The following is a 20,489-nucleotide window of genomic DNA, read 5'->3' as shown; positions in this document are numbered from 1 at the left end:
GGATTTGTCGGGAAATGGCTGCTTCGAATCTGAGTTTCAATGCGTTTGATTGGTCGGGGTAAGCAAGCTTCATTTTAAACAGGCTACAATTTTGTACGGACCAACTTTCTTAACAATGTTACTGCAACAGTTTTAAACGGAATTATCGTTTCCAATTGCAAAATATAACTTATTTACGCCTGGTCGAGTCCTAGGCACTTACACTTAGGAACGCGGCGTAGTCTGGTCTCCCCGATGAAGACAAGGCGTCGGTGCCAGGGGAGACGTCAGAGTTGGAGTTGGATGCCTCAGGGGGGCAGGCGTCATTTTCGACATCGGCTGGTCCATCTCCAGGTTTACTGCTGACTTTGCTAGACCTGAACAGGAAATTAAAAAGTTAGAACCACTGATGCTTTCTTACTTTTAGTTTGCAAAATGACGACTTGTATGAATTTCATTACTGGTATTTCCTAAGGGTTAGCCTAGGTGCTATCTTAGGTAGTTGAGCCTGTTATCTAATTTACCCCTACATTGCCCCTGGTGGGATTATTTGGGAATATCACATATGTAGATGTAGGATGGCATTTAGGCCAGCTGATATAGTGTTAAGTAAACCTATCTAAGAGGAAGAAACAAGGATGCACAATGCCTACATTTGGTGCGTTCCGCCGAACGGTAGTTATATTGGCTATACAGCACAGTAAGATCGGAGACAAACACAGGTTCAATATCTAATATGATATCTGACTTACAGACTGGGTAGAGACATGGTAGTTGGGGTCACTTTCGTACGTCTCAGAAACGTTGAGCCAGTCTTGCTGGGATTAGGACTAAAGATGGAATGAAAAAACATGAAAGACCTGACACTCCACTGAACTAGATCGAGGTTCCAAAACGACTGCTGTGTTTACTATGATGTCCTGCGTGGAAATCAATTTGATCATCTGGTGACATATCAAGAACTGTAAGTGCAATTTGTAAGACGCAATGGTCATCAACATCAGAAAGATGTATTTATTGAGGAATATCATCAGGAAATATTGAATTTTGCTGGCATGTTAAATATGCTTCCGATACCATTGATAGAATAATATAATCAAACTTTAGCAAATTTATTGACTTAGAATAATGGGATTTTTACAACAAATCTATATCCTATATCCCATTGAGGGCATAATCTAAATATTCTGTGTTGCTGAACTGACCTGGCTTTCTGCCACTTCTTCCACAAGAAGAACGACAGGAGAATGAGAAGCCCGGCCGCCAGCGCACCTCCTGTGATCACACCGACCTCCCAGGGCTCCAGGCCCGGCCCGCACGGCCAGCTGGGATCCCCACAGTCACAGATGTAACCATTCAGCTGTTCAAAAAGTTGATGAAATTATGAATGAGATTATAAAATCTCTACTATTACTAGGAATCATTGAATAGAAAGACTCTTTTTACACACCTAAGAGATTTATTCCACCGACGTTTCGGTGACCATCTGTCACATTCTTCAAAGTGATTCTGACTGGTTCACATAGTACTGGTTACCGAAAGTTTTTATTGAGTGACTTACCAACCGAATGGAACTATTCACGGACTAAGAATGATTCTTTTCAACAAAACCCCATATAATTCTCTGTGCCTGGAATAATATGCAATGTATTACGAGACATTTTCGATATCCGCTAGATTGTTTACCAAAAAGTGCTGGCTGTCTTTTAGTGAACTACATTTCATTCCTAATTTAGCCGACTTTTCCCTTCACCTTATCCCTTTATTTATGGCACTATGTCCCATTTTCCCTGCCATTTATACCATAACGGACATTCCGATATGCTGCTCTTTTAAGATTGTTAGACACGGTGAATTTCTAGTACAATTCTAGCTGTAAGAGCCTAGTATCCGTCAATCACAACTGTCCTTAACCTGCCCATTCATTTCGTTTCCGCCAATCATATCATAGGAAGTAAACAGCATTACTTCACCTTGTCAATGCAGGTGTAATTTGTCGGACACGGTATGGAGGAACAGTCGTCAAAGTCGAGTTCACAGAGTCTGCCTGACCACCCAGATGTACCGGTACAGTCACACCAGTACCTGCAGTATTTTTAGAAAATATCGGTTACTTTCTGTTTGCTCTGTGTAAGATTCTATAGCACTTCTGTATGTGGAAAACCAGCATTTATATGTAGACCTTTACAGACTAAAAACCAAATCAAAACCTACCCGTTAAAGCCTTGACTGTGCTGCGTCGACGAACAGTTTGGATCTGTGACGTCACCAACACACACACCGCCATGTTGGCAGAGATTCTCCAGTACGTACAGGTCAAGGGTCATGACCTTGGACACGCCACCGTGGTCATCTCGTGCAATGACCTTGATAATATCCCTAATTGAAGGTCAAGTTAAAAAAAGGAAGTCTTTTTGGTACAGCAAAAGATCACTCATATGACCAACAGTTATAACACTAGGAATAGAATAACAAAACCACTAAAATAACAAGGCACAAAGTAGTATCCATATCGCAAGGTGTCCCAACTTCGACACTGCCCTAGATTAGAACGAACTTGATTTGTTTCAATATTGTGACATAATCCAGAAGTGATCCGTGTTTGTTAACAAGTCTATGCCCAGAATAGTCTGGATGAAACCGCACGTTAATTGTGTAAAACCAATCCTATAAACGAGTCTTTTAGCAACGACATTAATTAAGGTACTGATTTACTATGACACTGAGCTCGTCAATTTGATTTCAAATATATGTACCCACCTCATTTAGTCAGATATAAAGTATCATAAGAGTTACCTGTGAAGTTTATCGCCGGTCTGTAGGTGAGCCTTGTGAACACCCAGCCCATGTCCTGGAGAGGATGTGGTACCTCCGGTCCACATGGATCCAGCTGAAGTGGTCCTGTTGTTCCGTTTTTCACGTACACGTCTACAGCCGAAAACCAGTTGTTCTGTCCTCTGCATGGGTGGTTATTATCAAAGCTAACCTGATGTATTCCATCTGATATCAGTAGAGTGCAGTCACTTTGTGCCTGGATGGCCAGATTTATCTCGTCTGCATTATCTACATCATATGCAGCTACAATTATCTGCAGGTCTGTGTACCCGGCATTGGAAAGACGGTTTACCTCAACAGTCAGTTCTACGGCTAGTGCAGGAACCATGGGAACGAGACTGTCGTTTACTATGACAAACAGGACGGGGTCGTCATTGCGGGCCTTCACCTCCACCACCAGCTCTATGTTGATGCTGTGCGGGTTCATGTTGTCTGTTAGTATTTCTACAGCAGAGATGTTGACTGTGTCTGTGCCGTAACAGTCCAGGCAGGGCTTGTACAAAATAATGGGGAACTCCTGGGGTAGAGGAGAAGTAGAGGAGAATTGTAAATTCGACATTATTCTATCATTTTCTAGTTCTTGACTCGGTATCAGTAATTTTTAGACCACTGTGTTTATTTGTAAGATTGAAGATCGACGTTTCTTTAACCTTGATAAAATGTGAATGTAAGTGTAAAAGTTTAGGCAATGTTACGATAAATCTAAATTTGTTGAGCACGGCAGTTTGTATTATCCGAATGCCATAATACCCCTGCCACATTGTCTACTAGCTTCGGCCGTACTTTCTGATCGCTGGAAGGTCGGACCATTTTAGGATCGACAGAGGGTTGCGGATTTTTTCACCTAAAAATCGACCATGTCGAGTAAGGCTCGGGTTTCGTTGAGCAGCGACCATCGGCCGACTCTAGGTTGTTTTGACGATCTCTAAAGATCGAGCGCCGATCGAGGAAACAACGGAAATGTTACTGCCGAAAATGTCATTCAGAGCTCACAGACTCGTCGTCCGATTGAGCTTTACGCACTGTGACAGGGGTAAAGGGAGAGACGGCCTTCTTATCTTGTAAACTAGTCAGGCATAAACTATTTCCGAGCCTGTTCCAGACGTTTAGATGGATTTTAGTGTATTGACATAAAGAATCGCGATAACAAACGGTTAAACTTGAGGACTGACGCTAACCTCTTCGTCATGTAGTCTGGCACTTCCAAACCGGGGAGGAACGGTGATGGAAAAGGAGAGACGATCGTTATCGCTGTCAAAATACTCGATTAAGATCGCTCTGTCCTCATCCTCACGTAGTTCTATGTGCGTGTCAGAAGTGATGACGGGGGGAGAGTTGAAGACGTTTCTGTTAACCACTGCGAGGGAGAAATGCGTGGAACCTTTGAAGAACTCCACGGCCTCGTCTTCAGTTCTGAGCAGCCGGACCCGTCCAGAGTCTCGTTTTGTGCTGTACGCATTGGTTTTGCACACCTTGCAATGAGCAGAATATAATGTATTCAACTGACTTGCTTTAAAAGACCTTGCCATGCCAAGAAAGTGACAATTAAAATATTTTTCACAATTACTTATTTCAAACGTTATTTCAGTCTGTGCATAGCTAAAAGCAGTCACAGATAGGACAGGTATGTAAGAGGAGATTGTCGATAAAACAGCGAGGCAACGTCATGGAGTAATTAATGACTGGTGATGAGAGGAAATACATGTACCTGGAAACTTGCAAAGTGCTTTGTCCACTCTATGGGCTTTTCAGCTTTCCCGCCTCTGCTACATGTTCTTTGTGCATCCTGCCATTCTCCCTGTCCTAGATATGGAGAACAAACACTTCATTGTGCTTCTTCTTCTTCTTTATTAAAAATATCACATCTTACAGACAAAATAACATGCCTGGATGGCGATGATATTTACATGGCCTCTGTTGGTCAGACACTATGTATCCACAATAAAAAAGAAAACACCTATATACAAAATACAATATAACAAATATATCAATATATACATCCAAGCGTTATTGCACATTAGGTGCTACTGATTATTGTACAAACTGATTGCCTTATGTAGGAAAGAGTCCTGTAGTCTTTTGGTTCTAGCTGGGGGGATGGAGATGCTGTGCTTGTTCCTGAGTGACCGACCAGTGGCTGCGGATCTACAGGGGGGGACGAGATCGTGTAGGGGGTGATCATCTTTGAGCATTTGTTTGAAAAGTTTGACAGCGGCATCCTCGCGCCTAGACTTGAGGCTGGGTAGTTCAGGCACATCACGCCGGCCTGCTCGGCTGATGATACGAAGAGCTCGCCGTTGTACTTGCTCCAGTTGGCGTTCCTGTTCCTTGCTGCACCCAACAAGAAGGACATGCCCGTATTCAAGAACTGGGCGTACAAGGGACAGGTAAACTAGGACTAAGTCCGAAACGCTGGTCCCTTGCTTGGACAGAAGCCTCAGGTAGTGTAGTCTGCGTGACGCTTGTCCATTGTCCATGATTCTCTTTTGTTCTTGGAGTTAAAATCAATCCGGGACCCCGTAACAAGTGAACACAGTAAGCTAATCGTGAGAATACCGAGAGGTACCCACCCCCACCCCACTGTGCCCGGCAATCAACTGGGACAAATAAGTAGCTTCTGGGACCGAAGCATAAATATGTTACCCAAATTCCAGTAAAGCAGTCGTTGTTCCAGTCCCGGCTCTATCTGTGTTGTGTTGATTGGCACGGTGATGTTGATGGGACCTGGTACCTCCACATTTCCCAGCGTGGTCACGAAGAAATTAACGTCCAACCAGTAACTCACCCTGTGTAAAGAAGTATCTTTAAATACGGTTATATTTGGTAACTAAAGGACATCCGTGCAACAGGTATACGTAACATGCCGTACAACTTTTTATATATTGTGGATGCATTATGTATCTTTTATCTATCTCCAGGATTTCCAAAAAGACATGTTTAAAGTTGGCTAAGGAAGTGTATTTTCTAGTTCAGTTCTAGTAGCAGTAATAAAGTTTGATACCTGTTCGTGAGCCAGCGATCCGTGATGTCCTTTGTATAACGAGGGTCGGTGATAAATGACTGAAAGTCAGCTGAAGCGTCTGATGTGTATTCAGTGCTGACGTCATAGCCTTCAAGGAAGCCAGATACCAGAGTTGTTCCCATCCGCAATCCTGAAGCATGGTAGGAACATTTTATCTTAGATTATCTTTTATATCAGGAAATAAAGTTGCTCTAAAATCAGTGACAAAAGGCATCTATTTCAGATTCGTTGTTGTTTAGAGTCAATTCCACATTACCGAGAGGGTGTTTGTTGCCTTTTGTTCTAACATTTACAAAACCTTTGTAACAATCTATCTGAGATAAGTAACTGTTAAGAACAATTTCCAACATTTATTTGGTGTTATAAATATTTTCTGCTGTGTTCCAACAGGTTAAACAAATTTCCAACATTGAACACATTATTTGTATTAGTTTCCAAACTGTTGCAACATAGATTGATCAGTTGTCTGAACATGTTCCAACATTCTACAAATATGATATAACTGGGTCAGTGGGCTGGGAACAGGGCAATTCACACATCCCTTCAAAGTATAGGGGATTAGGCCTAGGTGCCATGCATAGACACTTGAAGACAAAAGAGTTGCCAGTGTCCAGACGTGAAATCTAAAAATATACAGAGGCAGACAATAGAGCCTGATTAGCACCTACTTTTATGGGGGCAATAACCCAAATCTACCATTTTGAGAATGATGCAAAATGTTGGAACATGTTCCAACAGTAGAACAATCACACAGATGTCTGAAAACTGTTCTAAATAAAGAGATATTTGTGCAAATACTTTCATGATATTTCCAAAATATATAGATGAGTTCAAACATGTTAAAACTTTCATTTCTAATTGTTTGAACGGTCTGGAATTATTTTGACTGAAATAGTCTTTTCTCTAAAATTGTTCAAACTTATTAGCAATATCATCTGAAAACCCTCTCAGTGACATGGAATTGACTCTAGAGGATTGTTTAGGTGATTTAAAACATAACATGAGAACTCGTCTCAGCTTAATGCCCAAACACAACACTTATCAACGTCAAGATGACCAGACATAACTGACCCCCCGGAGTTGTTATTGATACGGTAGTAGAGTCTGATTTGTTCAGCACGACCTCCACTCCCTCGCCGTTATGGGACGTCACAACATGGTCCCATGGTCCTGATGAGAAACGAATGTAGTTATAGCGATAGCGATATTCCGAATAAAAATGTTCGACATTAAACATTTACTTAGTAATACTGACCCATGGCCTGGTGCTGTTTTAATTCTGGCATTCACCGTACTACCTGCTGTGATACAAACACTGATGACGCGGGCGTAAATATTTCATAACTCTTATTTGGCATCTTATTTACATCATAATATTTCGGCGTTGCATAACATTTTTTCTATCACACTCTATTATTTGTTGATACTCACGGATGAAGGTTAACTTCTTCACATCAACAGCTGTACACCGGTGAGCACCGTTGCAGGCAAGTAATTTTGGATACAAAGTCCTGGACAAGAAGTGCAAGATTATAATACGAATGCGATCAAAACATCATCATATCGTTATCACGAAATTTACAAAAGGAATAGAACTTTTTTTTATATCACTTTTGGCACATTTGTCTTTTCATAGTTATTTTCAGTATCTAATGATTCCCTGTTTGGTGGTGAAATGTTTATATCATGACATGTTTCCACATGATTGTGCTGCTCAATAGCATTATACTAAGCAGACGATAATACTTTTGAGTATCCAATTGTTGCCAACCTGCCAGGCTCCATCACAAATCTGCTAGACCCCAGCGCCCCCTCTACTGAAGCGCTTTGCTGCTGCATGTCAGTGATGTTCACGACTTTGCCGCCGGTTTCTACCTTCCCGTCCGCGATGACAATATTGCCGGAGTCGTTAAAGCCGACTCGAGTTTCTGGGAAGATGTCATCGATTCCGTCCTCACTACTGCTCACGCTAAAGACTAAAATAAACGGCACATGACGCAATACCCGTTTGAAGTAGAATACATTGTTTTCATAACACATATCTAGAGTTACAGCTGTTGTAAAAACGTCGTAAATTCTACTGCAGATTTATCATTGTAAAGAAATCAGATTACAGCTTTATCGATATTAATCAACTTTGATGAACCGCTGTACTTTTTGCTATTACTTACAGATGGAGGTGATGGCTTGTTCCTCCTCCGCACGCTCCCACGAGATACCGGCGTGTGTCAGGTCACTCAACTCGACTACGTCATCAGGGTAGACGTCATCTGATAAGTCCTCACCAAAGAGCACAGCTGTGTTCATGTGGGTGACATCTGGGTACCCCAGAAGCACCTTGACGCCTAAGCAAGAATAAAGGTATTCTCACTACCACTCAAACGTTTCCATGGTAAAATGTATTGTCTATCGTAAATATCGGAAATATAAGGGTTCAACTGCAACGAGTTATTTTCAATAAATTGCTGAAAGAAAAATAACAAGTACATTGCTTCTGATAGAAACTCCTATTCCACTCATATAACTAGTAGTTTTAAAAGGTTCAGTGATTGTTGGTTGGTAAACAGTTAATTCTATTCAGCACCTGATGACGTCACAGAGCTTTCCAGGCCTGCACCGTTTACTGCCACAAGAGTGACGTAATAAGTTATCCCATGATGCAGAACACCCTCCAGGTCAGAGTTCACGACCATGTCCCGCAGACCGTTAGACTTGAACGGCTGAATGTCAGTCCCCCATGGAGCCGTTCCTATGGCCCAGAAATACTCAGCGATCTGTCAACACAACATTTGTACAACGTTTAGATAGGAGTGATGACTACAACTAAAAAAAAGGGTTGAGACAATTATATTTTCAGTACCTGACTTTCCCTGTCGAAGGCACTGAACCTGGTGGCGATGGTGCTGTTACTTCCCTGGTACTCTACGATCTCATCATCGTCCCACGACATGTCCACATGGTCTATACTCTGGATATCTGGTGACGTGACGTCAACGTATACACCGCTGGAGCACGCCAACGTGGCACGTCCAGATCCTATAGTTACAAACAACCAACTAAGTCATGTTATGGAGCCCTGAAATGGAGTTAAGCTAAGTACCAAGTTTGGATCATTCAGTATATGTGATGAAACACGACTATATAGTGTCAATAAGGGAGCGCCCAATAGTTCATCGAAGTCGTGTGCTGGGAGATAAGGTCACAAAGGTCTTGAAAATAAAACTTCCCCAGCTTTTATCCTACATCTAGAATGCGTTCAGTGAAAGACAACTATACACACGTTCGACTTTGTTAACAAGGCGATCAATGAACACCGAAGATACCCATACCTGATACAGCCTTGACTGTGATGTAGTAGACGGCAGCAACGTCTGTGAAATTCACGCCGTCCAGCTGTTTGAAGCTGACGTTAGGACTGAGAGTCAGGTTGTCTATCCTGACGTGGAAGACTGAAGTGACCAGACTGGAACAGTCCGGGTCACAGGCAAACTTGTCACATGGCTCAGCACAGGGCACGCAGGGACGGGTGACCTGGCAACGAAAGAGAATATGTGTACAAGTATGTCAGTTGATAGATTTCAATAGAATTCTTTTACCTTGTTTGTCGCGAGGCGATATGTATAGAAGGCTCAAAGACAAATACAACTCTGACTTATACTTTTACTTTTACTTGTAGCATGTAATGCAACCAGTCGACCGTGTCCAACAATTAGGATTTTTCAGCATGAGTGAGATGGAATCTAACTGACTTCTTGGAAAGGCGCGACATCATCCATCAGTTTTTTTGTCCCCACTCCTGCATAGAAGACTGAGACACCGTTGTCTCCAGGACGGAATGGATCTCCAAAACGGCACAGGTTGTCTGCGCTTGGTGGGAATCTGTGAAATGAGGAAATTCCCTTTTGACTTCCAAACCGATGTTAGATCCTGATAAATATTGAATTCAATCAAGGCATATTGAAATGCAAGATAATGTTAAAACGGATTTATCTAAATCCAAGATCGCTAAAAAAGGGATGTATCTCAATGACTTAACGTACTGTTTCCAATTCGAAAATAAAGTTACGTCACGTTCAACAAAGGATTTCCACTCGAATGCATAAAGAAGATGCTTGATGCAATTTGCAAAAATGTCATTTTCTAACGATCAGTAGGATTAGATCACACGTATTTATATATATATATATATATATATATATATATATATATATGACTGATAAACCATGCATCTTTTATTAAAATCAATTCTGTCTGGTACTTAATAGGATTTTGTCGTCCAAACTTTTAACTAACCTCAGATCTCTGAAGGATGCAGACCCTTCCGGACTGCTGAATACGTCCTGAACTGCAAGTACGAAGTCCCCACGGTTCCAGACGGCCAGGGTTAGCTGGGCCTGTTCGCTGAAAACTGGGATGCCGTTCATGATGACCAGCGATCTGCCGTCTATGATAAGCTCCAGACCCCAGTCCTCCTACATGTAGAACAAAAACAATTATATATAGTGACATATCTTCCGTGTTTCAGATATATGTAGAAAGATACGAGCTGCTATACATGTACAGAACAGCAGACATGTGCCGATATAAAGGATACAAAGAAAGAAATTCTTGTACTTACTCCAACAGCGAAGGTCCTCCCTGTAGTAACTTTTAACTCGTATGAATGCCATCCGTCTGTTGGGTTAAAGTCTAGGCGGATCATCTCTTGCTGAGGTGCAGCCGTATCGTTCATAAAGCGGTACCACAGCACAGCGTAGTGACCCTCCACGCCTCCAGCAACGATACCTTTTCAATGAAATTTCAATGATAAGATTGAATGATTTCGTAAAATGGAATATGAAACAATATTCAGAAGAAAAAAAAGTCAAACATGTAGATGTCGAAAGCTCTCGTCAAAGTCTATTCTGCAATTCTTCGGAGAAGCAGGTTCTATTGAAGGTGTTTTTGCTCACCCGGGTGAATTTGAAGTCCACAACTCCTAACTCGACTCTCGGAACGCTCCATTGAAAGTCCATTACTTGCAAACATGTCAAAACCCACTGTAGCAGTGGTTGGTGACATCGTTGCGTTCGGCAGTTGGGTAGACGTGGTACCTTCGATGTGATATCTGGTACAGTTGCAAAAGCATTCAGGAGCTAATATCATAAAAAAATATATCAAGGTTTTGTATGATTAATCGACACAATAGAAAAATCGTTATATATTTCAGCAGCCCAGTATGTAAATAGTGAGTAACACAGAACACACAGATCTTCATATTTTATGATATACAACGATCACACATTCAGAGCCTCCCCTCCACCTTGCTCCTGACCACTACCCAATCAAGATCGGCGACGGTTTTGAAGTAGTCGGTCCAGTTTTACGCCTATTTGTTCCGACGACCATGTCACAACCAACATATGTCTCACTAACGAACTACCGACATCATTTTTTTTACAACCAAGCTCCGAAGGCTTACGGACCTACATGTACTCTCAAACACTCCCAACCATGCTGACATGGGCATTACCTATTGCTAAGTTTGCAGAATCACCTGTGTTGTTTCCAAAACAACATGTACAATCCGGAGGTTCGGTCGCTCCTTCCTGCTGAGCCCACTGCTCTACTGGAGCGTCCAAGTCTCCCACCACGCCTGCTGGGCCGTCCCAGAACACAACACTGGTGACGGCTTTGATGTCGCCGCTCGCAGCGATCATGTCGAACGTGTAGGAGCCGCCTCCCTGCAAGTCTGCCCGGGTGGAGTACGCTCCTGAGTACATCCTCGTCTGTTGGACATCTCTAGACATGGTGATGGACAAGCCGTCTTCACCAAATGTTAACTGTAGCCAATCAAGAACGAAGAAAGGTAAGAAAGTCATCATTTATATGGATGGATGTTTTTTAAAAAAGTTTCGACTTAGCTAATCTAAGACGGATTACCTCTATACTATGCTTATTCTATCCCGAGCTTCTCCTGTTGTTTTACCGAACATACCGAAGCTAACACACACCTGATCGTCAGAAAACCTTATCCTGTGGTCACTCCTGAGGCCAAGAATTGAGTTTGAAGAGACAGAATTCCAGCCGAACTCCTCGTTTTGCATTAAGTACTGACGGGAAGGACACTGTTCACCTTCGTGGTTCGCCAGATAGATGAATGTACCTGTGATTATGATGAACCTATCGTTAATAACACATTTTCAATTGAATTTTTGTGAGCAAATGCTATGTACATATCCATTTATTGGATTCACTAAATCTTATAAAGTTAGTAGCTGGTATTGTAGTTGTTCATTAAGACGTTTTGTTGACAACGATAGATTAAGACCACACAGGCTAATGAACGCTCCATACACATATGCTCATTTTACCTTCCATGGTGGTTATTGAACTTTGATGAGTGACGTCACTACTGAAGTCCCGCCCATCTTTCACCGTTCCACCAACCGGATCCTCCAGATCCAGCAGGATGGGCGGAGACTCCGTCATGATTGACAGGCCAGCCTTGTTAAAGGCGCGCAGCCTCACAAAGTACGGGATACCAAACTGGAAAACAGAACACACACTTGCATTTGCATAATTTATTTGATAAAATCTCGTGAATGTGTATAAAGACATTTAGTCAGTGAAGCTTAGACACACTCATCAAAAGGTAGGGATGAGATGTGACCTACCTCAAGCGAGATGTCTGTCACAGTATAGTCGGTGATATTGAAGAGTACCGGTACAAAGTCCGTTTCCTGGAACCGTTCATCAGAGTCTGCTGAACAGGCTGCTCCTGAGAACACCGCGACCTCGTAGTGGTCGATGCCGCTCTCAGGGTCCGTGAAGCCCGCCCAGGAAAGATGCAGCTCATCGGTCCTTTTTGAATAGGAAACATGCTGTTGGAACAAAAAATATATATCATTAACTGAAATTACAAAACGTTTGAATGGCCTTGGTGGTATGTGTGCTAAGTTCTATGAACTATATTACCATCTGTTCTTAGACAGTGCCCTGTAGGAACGCAGCAAGTATGAAGACGGAGAAACAGACACCAAATTGAATACTTACCGCGTCTTTGTACGGCCCAACCCAGACACTTCCGCCGGATGGTGAAGTGACGTCAACTGTTACAAGTGATGACGTAAGCAAACACTCCGCTGACTGGTCCGTTACTATGACAACCACCGTGTATGTGTTATCGTGAAGAAGCTCGAGGTCTTCAACTTCCACTGCCGTGTCCTTCCCCACGTTTGTGAGAGGATGGACATCAAATTTGCTCATCAAACTGGCACACTCTTCATTGACTTTCGTCTCACATATTTGCTGAAACATAAAGATACATGGATCTAACAGATAATGTCACAATTGTATTATGGGCAACGTGCAATTGGCTTCTTAACATACACCAAAAATATTCAGGCAGCAATGTTACCATGAAAGGGGCATTGGTATACGCCAGCGTTGGCGCGCGTTTCCTGAGGCAAATGAGTTGTGAAAGGATATTGACATACCAGTTTTCTGCATTCTAAGTGTGTTAGATTCCCATCCATGGATCCAACTCCCCAATGACTGTACAGAACAGGAAGCGAAAAAGCGAACCCTGTCCAGGAAAACGACACTCCAGCGGTGGATGAAATATACCTGTTGACGAAAAGAACTGTCAGAATGTCCTTTATACCTTCTTTCCCTTGTAACTGTTACATGGCCAAGATGATTATATCTTAGTAAACTAGAAAAAAAATAATAGGAACGTTATGTTGGAATAGCAATAGCTATGATCTTTCTGACCTGTTGACGTCTACGTGTCCAACTGAGAAGACTTGCCCACCATAACCCACTTGTAGACCATTAGACGTCACCTCCGCTACGGACGTCAAGACGCTGTGAGCCCTGACGGTGGTGTAATATGTCGCTGATCGAGGAATAAGCTGTGTAGCATGGTGGAGAAACATATAGCAAAGGTCAAATATTCAGCCATGTATGACAGTAAGCTAAAAAAATTAAACGTAGAGATAATCAATAGATGGTAAATAGATTACAGGGCTCTCCGTGACAAGTGCATCTCATTAAAATGAAGTGAAAGTCGAGTGTGTACATATATATATATATATATATATATATATATATATATATATATATATATATATATATATATCAAACATACCTGTACATATAACATATCACAAATACCTGTAGATTGTTAAACGTGTACGTCCGGTTCAGCCCAACATTGACGTAAGGATGAACGTTGTTCCTGGTTCTGGGGAAGCGGCGGTCTGTACCCACCGCTACTTCATAATACTCTATTGTCTGCTCTTTGTCTTCGTCAAGTTGTCCTTTAAGATATACGAAAGCCACGTGGTTAGGATTAAGGATTAAGAAAGGTCTAGTATTTATAACCATGTCGCCTGAGATGTTCAGAAATATAATATTTTTGATTCTACTTACCAATTGCATGGCAAAGATTTTGTCTGAAAAAAATCAATGTAGTTTTAGAACGCTAAGATATTGTCTTAACATTAACGTTAACAACAGCTGGAAATAGATTGAAATAGCTCTTCAAACAGGTCCCACCTTGCAAAATTCCCTGGACATTGTCGCGATTTTCACCAAACCTGTCCCAGTTCGCAGACAAGGAAGTGATGGAAGGCTGAAAGTTCAGGTCATATCCGACGATGACGCCGTCACGGACCTGAAATGTTTTATAGTAGCTTTACCACTGTGTTCCACTGTATTGAGACATGGAGAACTAGAGTTCATCAGGTGATCATTTTTTCTACTCAATTCTTATCTTAGCAAAGAAAGATATTGTAGCATTTTCCTCATGAATAATGTAAACGAGCATGGTTTATGCCTAATAATGTTCACATTTCCAAATGCTTCAAAATTAAAAATTTCCATCATTTACCGTGATGGAATCATGGCATTTTGTCATTAATCATGCAAATTTGGTATTTATTTGCAGTAGTGGCGTGTTATTGGACATCAATTGTCTTTACCTCATTAACATATCTATTCAGAGTTTTGGTATAAAACCTGGTGTTCTCAGTCCTATCGTTAGTCACTGACGAAAGACAGTGGATACTGTCTGAAACGTCTGACTGTTTCAAAATCTTATCCAGTTGCTTGAGTAATTATTTTTGGCGAAGACTATTGTCTTCGAAAAACAAAACGAAGGCTTTTTTAAAAAGATAAATTGGCAGATGGTTGTGAAAAACTTATAAAAACGCTGTCTCCTTGCGAAAAAAGGTTTCTTTTTCCAATTACAGTCAAACTTGTCCATCCAACCAACTCTATCCTACAACCAACTCTTGTCAACAACCACATTCAGACAGTCCCGTCCGATTTTACATAGTAAGTGAACTCTTTCAAGCAACCATCTGCAGGCTTCAACCAGCAACCATTTCCTCATGGGCCTCAGGGGTCATAATGTGTAGATTTTACACTCCATTCAACAACAAAATGATTGACAGCGGCAATCAGTCCAGCGAGCATTTCAGTAAAAGAATCAACAGTCGACGGCAGGCTTGTGTTTATGTAGCAACAAAAGTAGAACAAAGTGAATTTAAATGTAGCAACAAATGTAGAACAATGGAGACACGAATCTCAATGTAAACATTCGTTGTAAGTACAACAAAGGTTTTGTACATGTACTGTTTATCTCTGTTATATTGTATCTGACCCTTACCTCTTCCCTCATGACCTCAATGAAAAGCGGCCTGCGTGCCGATTTGAGCTTATCATGAATAAACAAAGGTTCAAACAAACAAAACAAACAAAAATCTTGTTATGTTAACGTTTATTGGTAATGTAATCAACAGTGCATTGTAGTCTTGTAGACAACAACAGTTTAGTTTGTTTTTTCTTGTATATACTGTATTTCTTCACTTGTCTTGTAATTTTATATGCATAACAGGCAGATAAGTGCTATACGTGCGCAGTATTTATGCAGCTCCTCATTTATGTCCACAAAATCAGCAAACCGACCCCAGTTTTATCCAACAGCCAACTCCAGCCAACAACCACATTTCCTTGGTCCCTTGACTGGTTGTTGGATGCAAGTTTGACTGTATGATGATGAAATCTTACATCTTAAAGACAGGGTCATTAAAGGAGTCCTAAACCGCAGAGGTGGGAGTTATTTTCCAATGGATGGTAATTTTAGGAAGTAGAAATGAATATTTTTTACAGTATACGATAAAGTGCCCACTAGTCCCGTGCGTATCCAAAAGCATTCAGTATTCTACCAAATTCCCCAGGTGACCCTCAGCCTATGTGTTATAACACAATGTGCCTGACAATGCCTGACAAAAGTTAGATTACAAAAAGAATGTCAGGGTGGTTAAGAAAAACTTGTCTTGCTATGTGTACTTTTATATCTTATTAACAATTGGCCATCTTATTGTGCTTAACCACCCTCATTTACGCCGAAATATCCATGTTTTAAGATGTATGTTTACGCATAGGGAATACATGGGTAGGGTCTGCACGGGTTTCATGAGTATCATATTGTTTAAAAAAAACACACCTTGTGTAATTCACCACAAGCGGAATTCTGTACGAAGTCGGCTGATTATGTATTAATTGATACATAATCTAGTGGAAAATAACATTGCCTTCTGGAATTTAGGACTCCTTTAACCACCATGGTGAATTAACGGAAGGTTGTGGCAAACTTATAAGCACGCTGTCTCTTGAAAAAAATGATAAGCATGCTGTCTCCTTAAAAGAAAACGATTTTTTCCAAATCTTACATCTTACAGACACGGGTCATTAACCACCATGACAAATTCACAGAAGGCTGTGAAAATTTACAAGCACACTGTCCTCGAAAAAAACGGAGGCTCTTTCTCAAAATCTTACATCTTACAGACAAGGGTCATTAGCCACCATGGTAAATTGACAAAATGTTGTGATAAACTTATAAACACGCTGTCTCCTGAAAAAAAAACAAGGCTTTCTCCAAATCTTACATCTTACAGACACGGGTCATTAACTACCATGGTAAATTGAAGGAAGGTTGTTACAAACTTGTAAACACACTGCCTCCTGAAAGAAACCCATGGCTTTCTCCAAATCTTACATCTTACAGACAAGGGTCATTAACCACCAAGATAAATGAAGAAGTTTATTGCAAGTTCATGCCCGTGAAAATGATTTTTTCCAAATCTTACATCTTACAGACACGGGTCATTAACCACCATGACAAATTCACAGAAGGCTGTGAAAATTTACAAGCACACTGTCCTCGAAAAAAACGGAGGCTCTTTCTCAAAATCTTACATCTTACAGACAAGGGTCATTAGCCACCATGGTAAATTGACAGAAGGTTGTGACAATCTTATTAACACGCCGTCTCCTGAAAAAAAATTTAAGGCTTTCTTCAAATCTTACATCTTACAGACACAGGTCATTAACCACCAAGATTAATTCACAGAAGGTTGTGACAAACTTATAAACACGCAGTCTCCTGAAAAGAAAAACCCAAGGCTTTCTCCAAATCTTACATCTTACAGACACAAGTCATTCACCACCAAGATAAATTGACAGCAGGTTAACGTTGTGACAAACTTATAAACACACTGCCTCCCGGAAAATAGATGAAAGGTTCTTTCCAACTCTTACATCTTACACTACGCCATGGGGGGAGGGTTGAATTGAAGAAAAGAAAGGTTGTGACAACATTTGATTAAGCACTACGCTCTGCTTCTATATAATATCAATTACAAGCACGCAGGCTCCTGGAAGAAACGAAGGCTTTGCCCAAATGTCTTAAAGATACGGGTTATAAACCACCATGTTAAAAAGCTTTACAATTTCAATTTTTGGTTTCCAATGGTACGTGTCATATTCATAGACAGCTTATGATGCAATACATGAATAGACCGTTACTTTTGAGTCACTGGTGATCAGCCCTAGAACGCAGCTCTGGACATACACTGACACGTTGAGCTTGAGATGATAAATCAATCCAAGCTCAATGATCTATGGCTTCTCTGCTGGCCGTGGGGACAAGCTTAGAAACACCTGCTTTGCAAATTGCTGTACGCTGTGTGAAGAAACAAATACTATCCAAGGAGATGCTGATTGGGAATAGTATTGGCCTTCTTCTGTGTCCCATTGCCTTCAGTGGGCCAATGAAGAATACATTCAAATATCAGTAGAGAGGAATTGCGGAAATACTAGCGCGCATATACAATATAAGATAAAACAAAACTAAAATAAAAGCTAGAAACAATCAAGATCCAGAGGTTAATTTGTTCAAATTGTTGTGTTTGAGATGACGAATCTACCTTAGCCCATGATCTATGGCTTGTCCGTGATGCCAGGGTCATGCTTTTGCTCCCAAAACATCTGCTTGGAGATTGCTGCACACTGGCTTTTCGGAGAAACGATGGCTTTTTTTCAGATCTTAGATCTTACACCAAAACTGCACCACATGTACGGGTCATTAACTGCCATGGTCAATTGACAAAAGGGTGTGAAGCTCTCTTTATGGTACACGCACTATGGTGGTTAATGACCCTTGTCTGTAAGATGTAAGATTTGGGGAATGCCTTGGGTTTTTCTTTTCAGAAGACAGCGTGTTTATAAGTTTCTCACAGCCTTTTGTCAATTTATCATGGAGGTTAATGATGCGCGTCTGTAAGATGTAAGATTTGGAGACAGTCTTCGCTTTTTCAGGGTCCATGTAGTGTAAGATGTAAGATTGAAAAAAACACTATGATATAGAAGTAGAGCACATTTCTAAAGCAAAGATTGTCACAACCGTCTGTCAATTTATCTTGGTGGTTAATGACCCGTGTCTGTAAGATGTAAGATTCGGAGAAAGCCTTGTTTTTTTTTTCTTTTCAGGAGACTGCGTGATTATAAGTTTGTCACAACCTTCTGTCAATTTACCATGGTGATTAATGACCTGTGTTTGTAAGATGTAAGATTTGGAAGAAGCCTTCGTTTTTTCCAGACATTTGCTTATGACATACAGGCTGAGCATACATGTAGCCCTCTTGATAGAAGATTTTGCTGACAACCTTTTGTCAATTCACCTTGGTGTTTAAGTCTGCAAGAGGTAAGATGTAAGATTTGGAGAAAGCCTGTGTTTTTTCCCAGCCTAGTGTGCAATCTACAATTGGTTGCATAACCTTGATCTAAGCAAGTAACGACACAAAACGATGAATCCCCTTGGGTACAATTTTATCTGATGTAAGATTTTCTGTAAAATTCTAAAATGTGCCTTGTTGTTCTATGTCCAATTTCTTGCCATGTATATTCATTTGCATTAATGATATCTATTGATATTCCTCTCTTTCCCAGTTACATATGCCATGAGTCCAATAATAAGTTTTTAATAGACTTTGCTCTTCAATTATGTAAAGTTGCTCCTCATTAGCTCTATAATTACATCATGGCTATGCAATGACTCACTTACGTCAGCTATCTACATACCAAAATCATGAAAATCCGTCGACACCTTCCTGAGTTATTCTCTTTTGAAATTGGAAACGAAATCGGCTCATGCAGTTTAAAGAAAAAGCAGTTTGGGGACCTAAACCTACACCATTTATTTTTCCTCCACACAAAAATCATGACCATAGCATGTTCAGAATATGAGTTATCAAAATCATAGGTTCCGCTTCAGTACTATAGAAAGTTGCTAGGGGGCCAAATCTACTACTTTCGAGATCTCAACCAGGCCTACCCACCTACTAAATATGAAGACAATCCATCCAGGCATTCCTGAGTTGTCCTGAGTTATACAGGTTCTGTCTATACCTTTGTGTTTTGACCATTGAGGGGCCCCGAGGGTCCTATCACGCGATGTAGCGGATTTAAACCTTTCAATATGCAAATCATTACACACAATACATTAAACCCAATGGCAGACGAAAGATAGCAACAACGATAACGAATAGGCACATAAGAGACGAGGAGTGCAAGCAAGCACTGAAACGACCTAAGAATAAATGCGGACTCGCCTGTCCACATCCCAACACAGTGCAGCCCTAGAACCTGTCAAGTCATCCTCCTCCTGGCACAGAAGAACATTCATCCGTGCTACAGTTAAGCTGTGGAAAAGCCTCTCGCAGGAACATCGTGAACACCAGGGACTCTCAAAACTTTAAATGTAAAGTTAACGCCCACCTCAGCGCCACTCGTCATTATTCAGCTCTGCTGCTAGGCTGAGGGCATGGCAACAACATAGATTCAAAAAGATGCCAAGAAGCGGCTGCAGTGGAGGTGGCCTTTGCTGTGACAGTTGTTTTGATTAGTAAGCAGTTATTGAAACAGTTATTTACAGTTCTCTGTACACAGAGGAATCAACATTAATTGTAGATCAGCTAGCACGAACCTCTCCGGGAATCATCGGCTCCAACATGACCGTGATGCCGTCCGACCTGACCGTGTAAGTGAAGTCCATCTCGTTTGTGGCTCTTACAGCAACAAAGAACGTCTCACCGTCCCGCATCTGTAGTTCATTGTTGTTACCATACGTTTGGCCTTTGCAGAAAAAATAGCGTAACTTTAATATGTAGATGCATTCTGTAATACTGCAGACAGTAAACCATCATGAACAGATTTTCTCTTAATTCAAGTTACCCTAACCTGGGAATTTGTTCTTTATTGAGAATGGAAGAAAAAGTTTTTTTGTGACTACTAAACATAGTACGAATCCATTTAGCTGTTG

At 41.1% G+C, this 20,489-nt stretch overlaps 1 protein-coding gene across 1 annotated transcript in view; it reads right to left on the bottom strand.

The window, feature by feature from the left end:
- Positions 1-20,489, bottom strand: part of LOC136438751 (uncharacterized) — a 34,199-nt gene that overhangs the window by 907 nt on the left and 12,803 nt on the right. Inside the window, exons 30-60 of the mRNA XM_066433664.1 lie at positions 20,154-20,302; positions 14,378-14,495; positions 13,994-14,139; positions 13,592-13,731; positions 13,315-13,444; positions 12,872-13,126; positions 12,493-12,699; positions 12,190-12,364; positions 11,830-11,981; positions 11,373-11,658; positions 10,789-10,971; positions 10,455-10,621; positions 10,130-10,308; positions 9,586-9,715; positions 9,166-9,367; positions 8,697-8,872; positions 8,421-8,610; positions 8,008-8,181; positions 7,608-7,812; positions 7,268-7,347; positions 6,908-7,006; positions 5,816-5,966; positions 5,458-5,600; positions 4,523-4,617; positions 3,993-4,286; positions 2,775-3,331; positions 2,194-2,361; positions 1,953-2,064; positions 1,185-1,339; positions 732-809; positions 203-356 (exon numbers count right to left, since the gene is read on the bottom strand). Coding sequence (XP_066289761.1) covers positions 203-356; positions 732-809; positions 1,185-1,339; positions 1,953-2,064; positions 2,194-2,361; positions 2,775-3,331; positions 3,993-4,286; positions 4,523-4,617; positions 5,458-5,600; positions 5,816-5,966; positions 6,908-7,006; positions 7,268-7,347; positions 7,608-7,812; positions 8,008-8,181; positions 8,421-8,610; positions 8,697-8,872; positions 9,166-9,367; positions 9,586-9,715; positions 10,130-10,308; positions 10,455-10,621; positions 10,789-10,971; positions 11,373-11,658; positions 11,830-11,981; positions 12,190-12,364; positions 12,493-12,699; positions 12,872-13,126; positions 13,315-13,444; positions 13,592-13,731; positions 13,994-14,139; positions 14,378-14,495; positions 20,154-20,302 — 5,450 coding nt within the window. The remainder of the gene's footprint in view (positions 1-202; positions 357-731; positions 810-1,184; positions 1,340-1,952; positions 2,065-2,193; positions 2,362-2,774; positions 3,332-3,992; positions 4,287-4,522; positions 4,618-5,457; positions 5,601-5,815; positions 5,967-6,907; positions 7,007-7,267; positions 7,348-7,607; positions 7,813-8,007; positions 8,182-8,420; positions 8,611-8,696; positions 8,873-9,165; positions 9,368-9,585; positions 9,716-10,129; positions 10,309-10,454; positions 10,622-10,788; positions 10,972-11,372; positions 11,659-11,829; positions 11,982-12,189; positions 12,365-12,492; positions 12,700-12,871; positions 13,127-13,314; positions 13,445-13,591; positions 13,732-13,993; positions 14,140-14,377; positions 14,496-20,153; positions 20,303-20,489) is intronic.

This window comes from Branchiostoma lanceolatum, chromosome 7 (assembly GCF_035083965.1).
Source record: "Branchiostoma lanceolatum isolate klBraLanc5 chromosome 7, klBraLanc5.hap2, whole genome shotgun sequence".
Classification (NCBI taxonomy): domain Eukaryota; kingdom Metazoa; phylum Chordata; class Leptocardii; order Amphioxiformes; family Branchiostomatidae; genus Branchiostoma; species Branchiostoma lanceolatum.
This window is presented reverse-complemented; position numbering and strand designations above follow the sequence as displayed.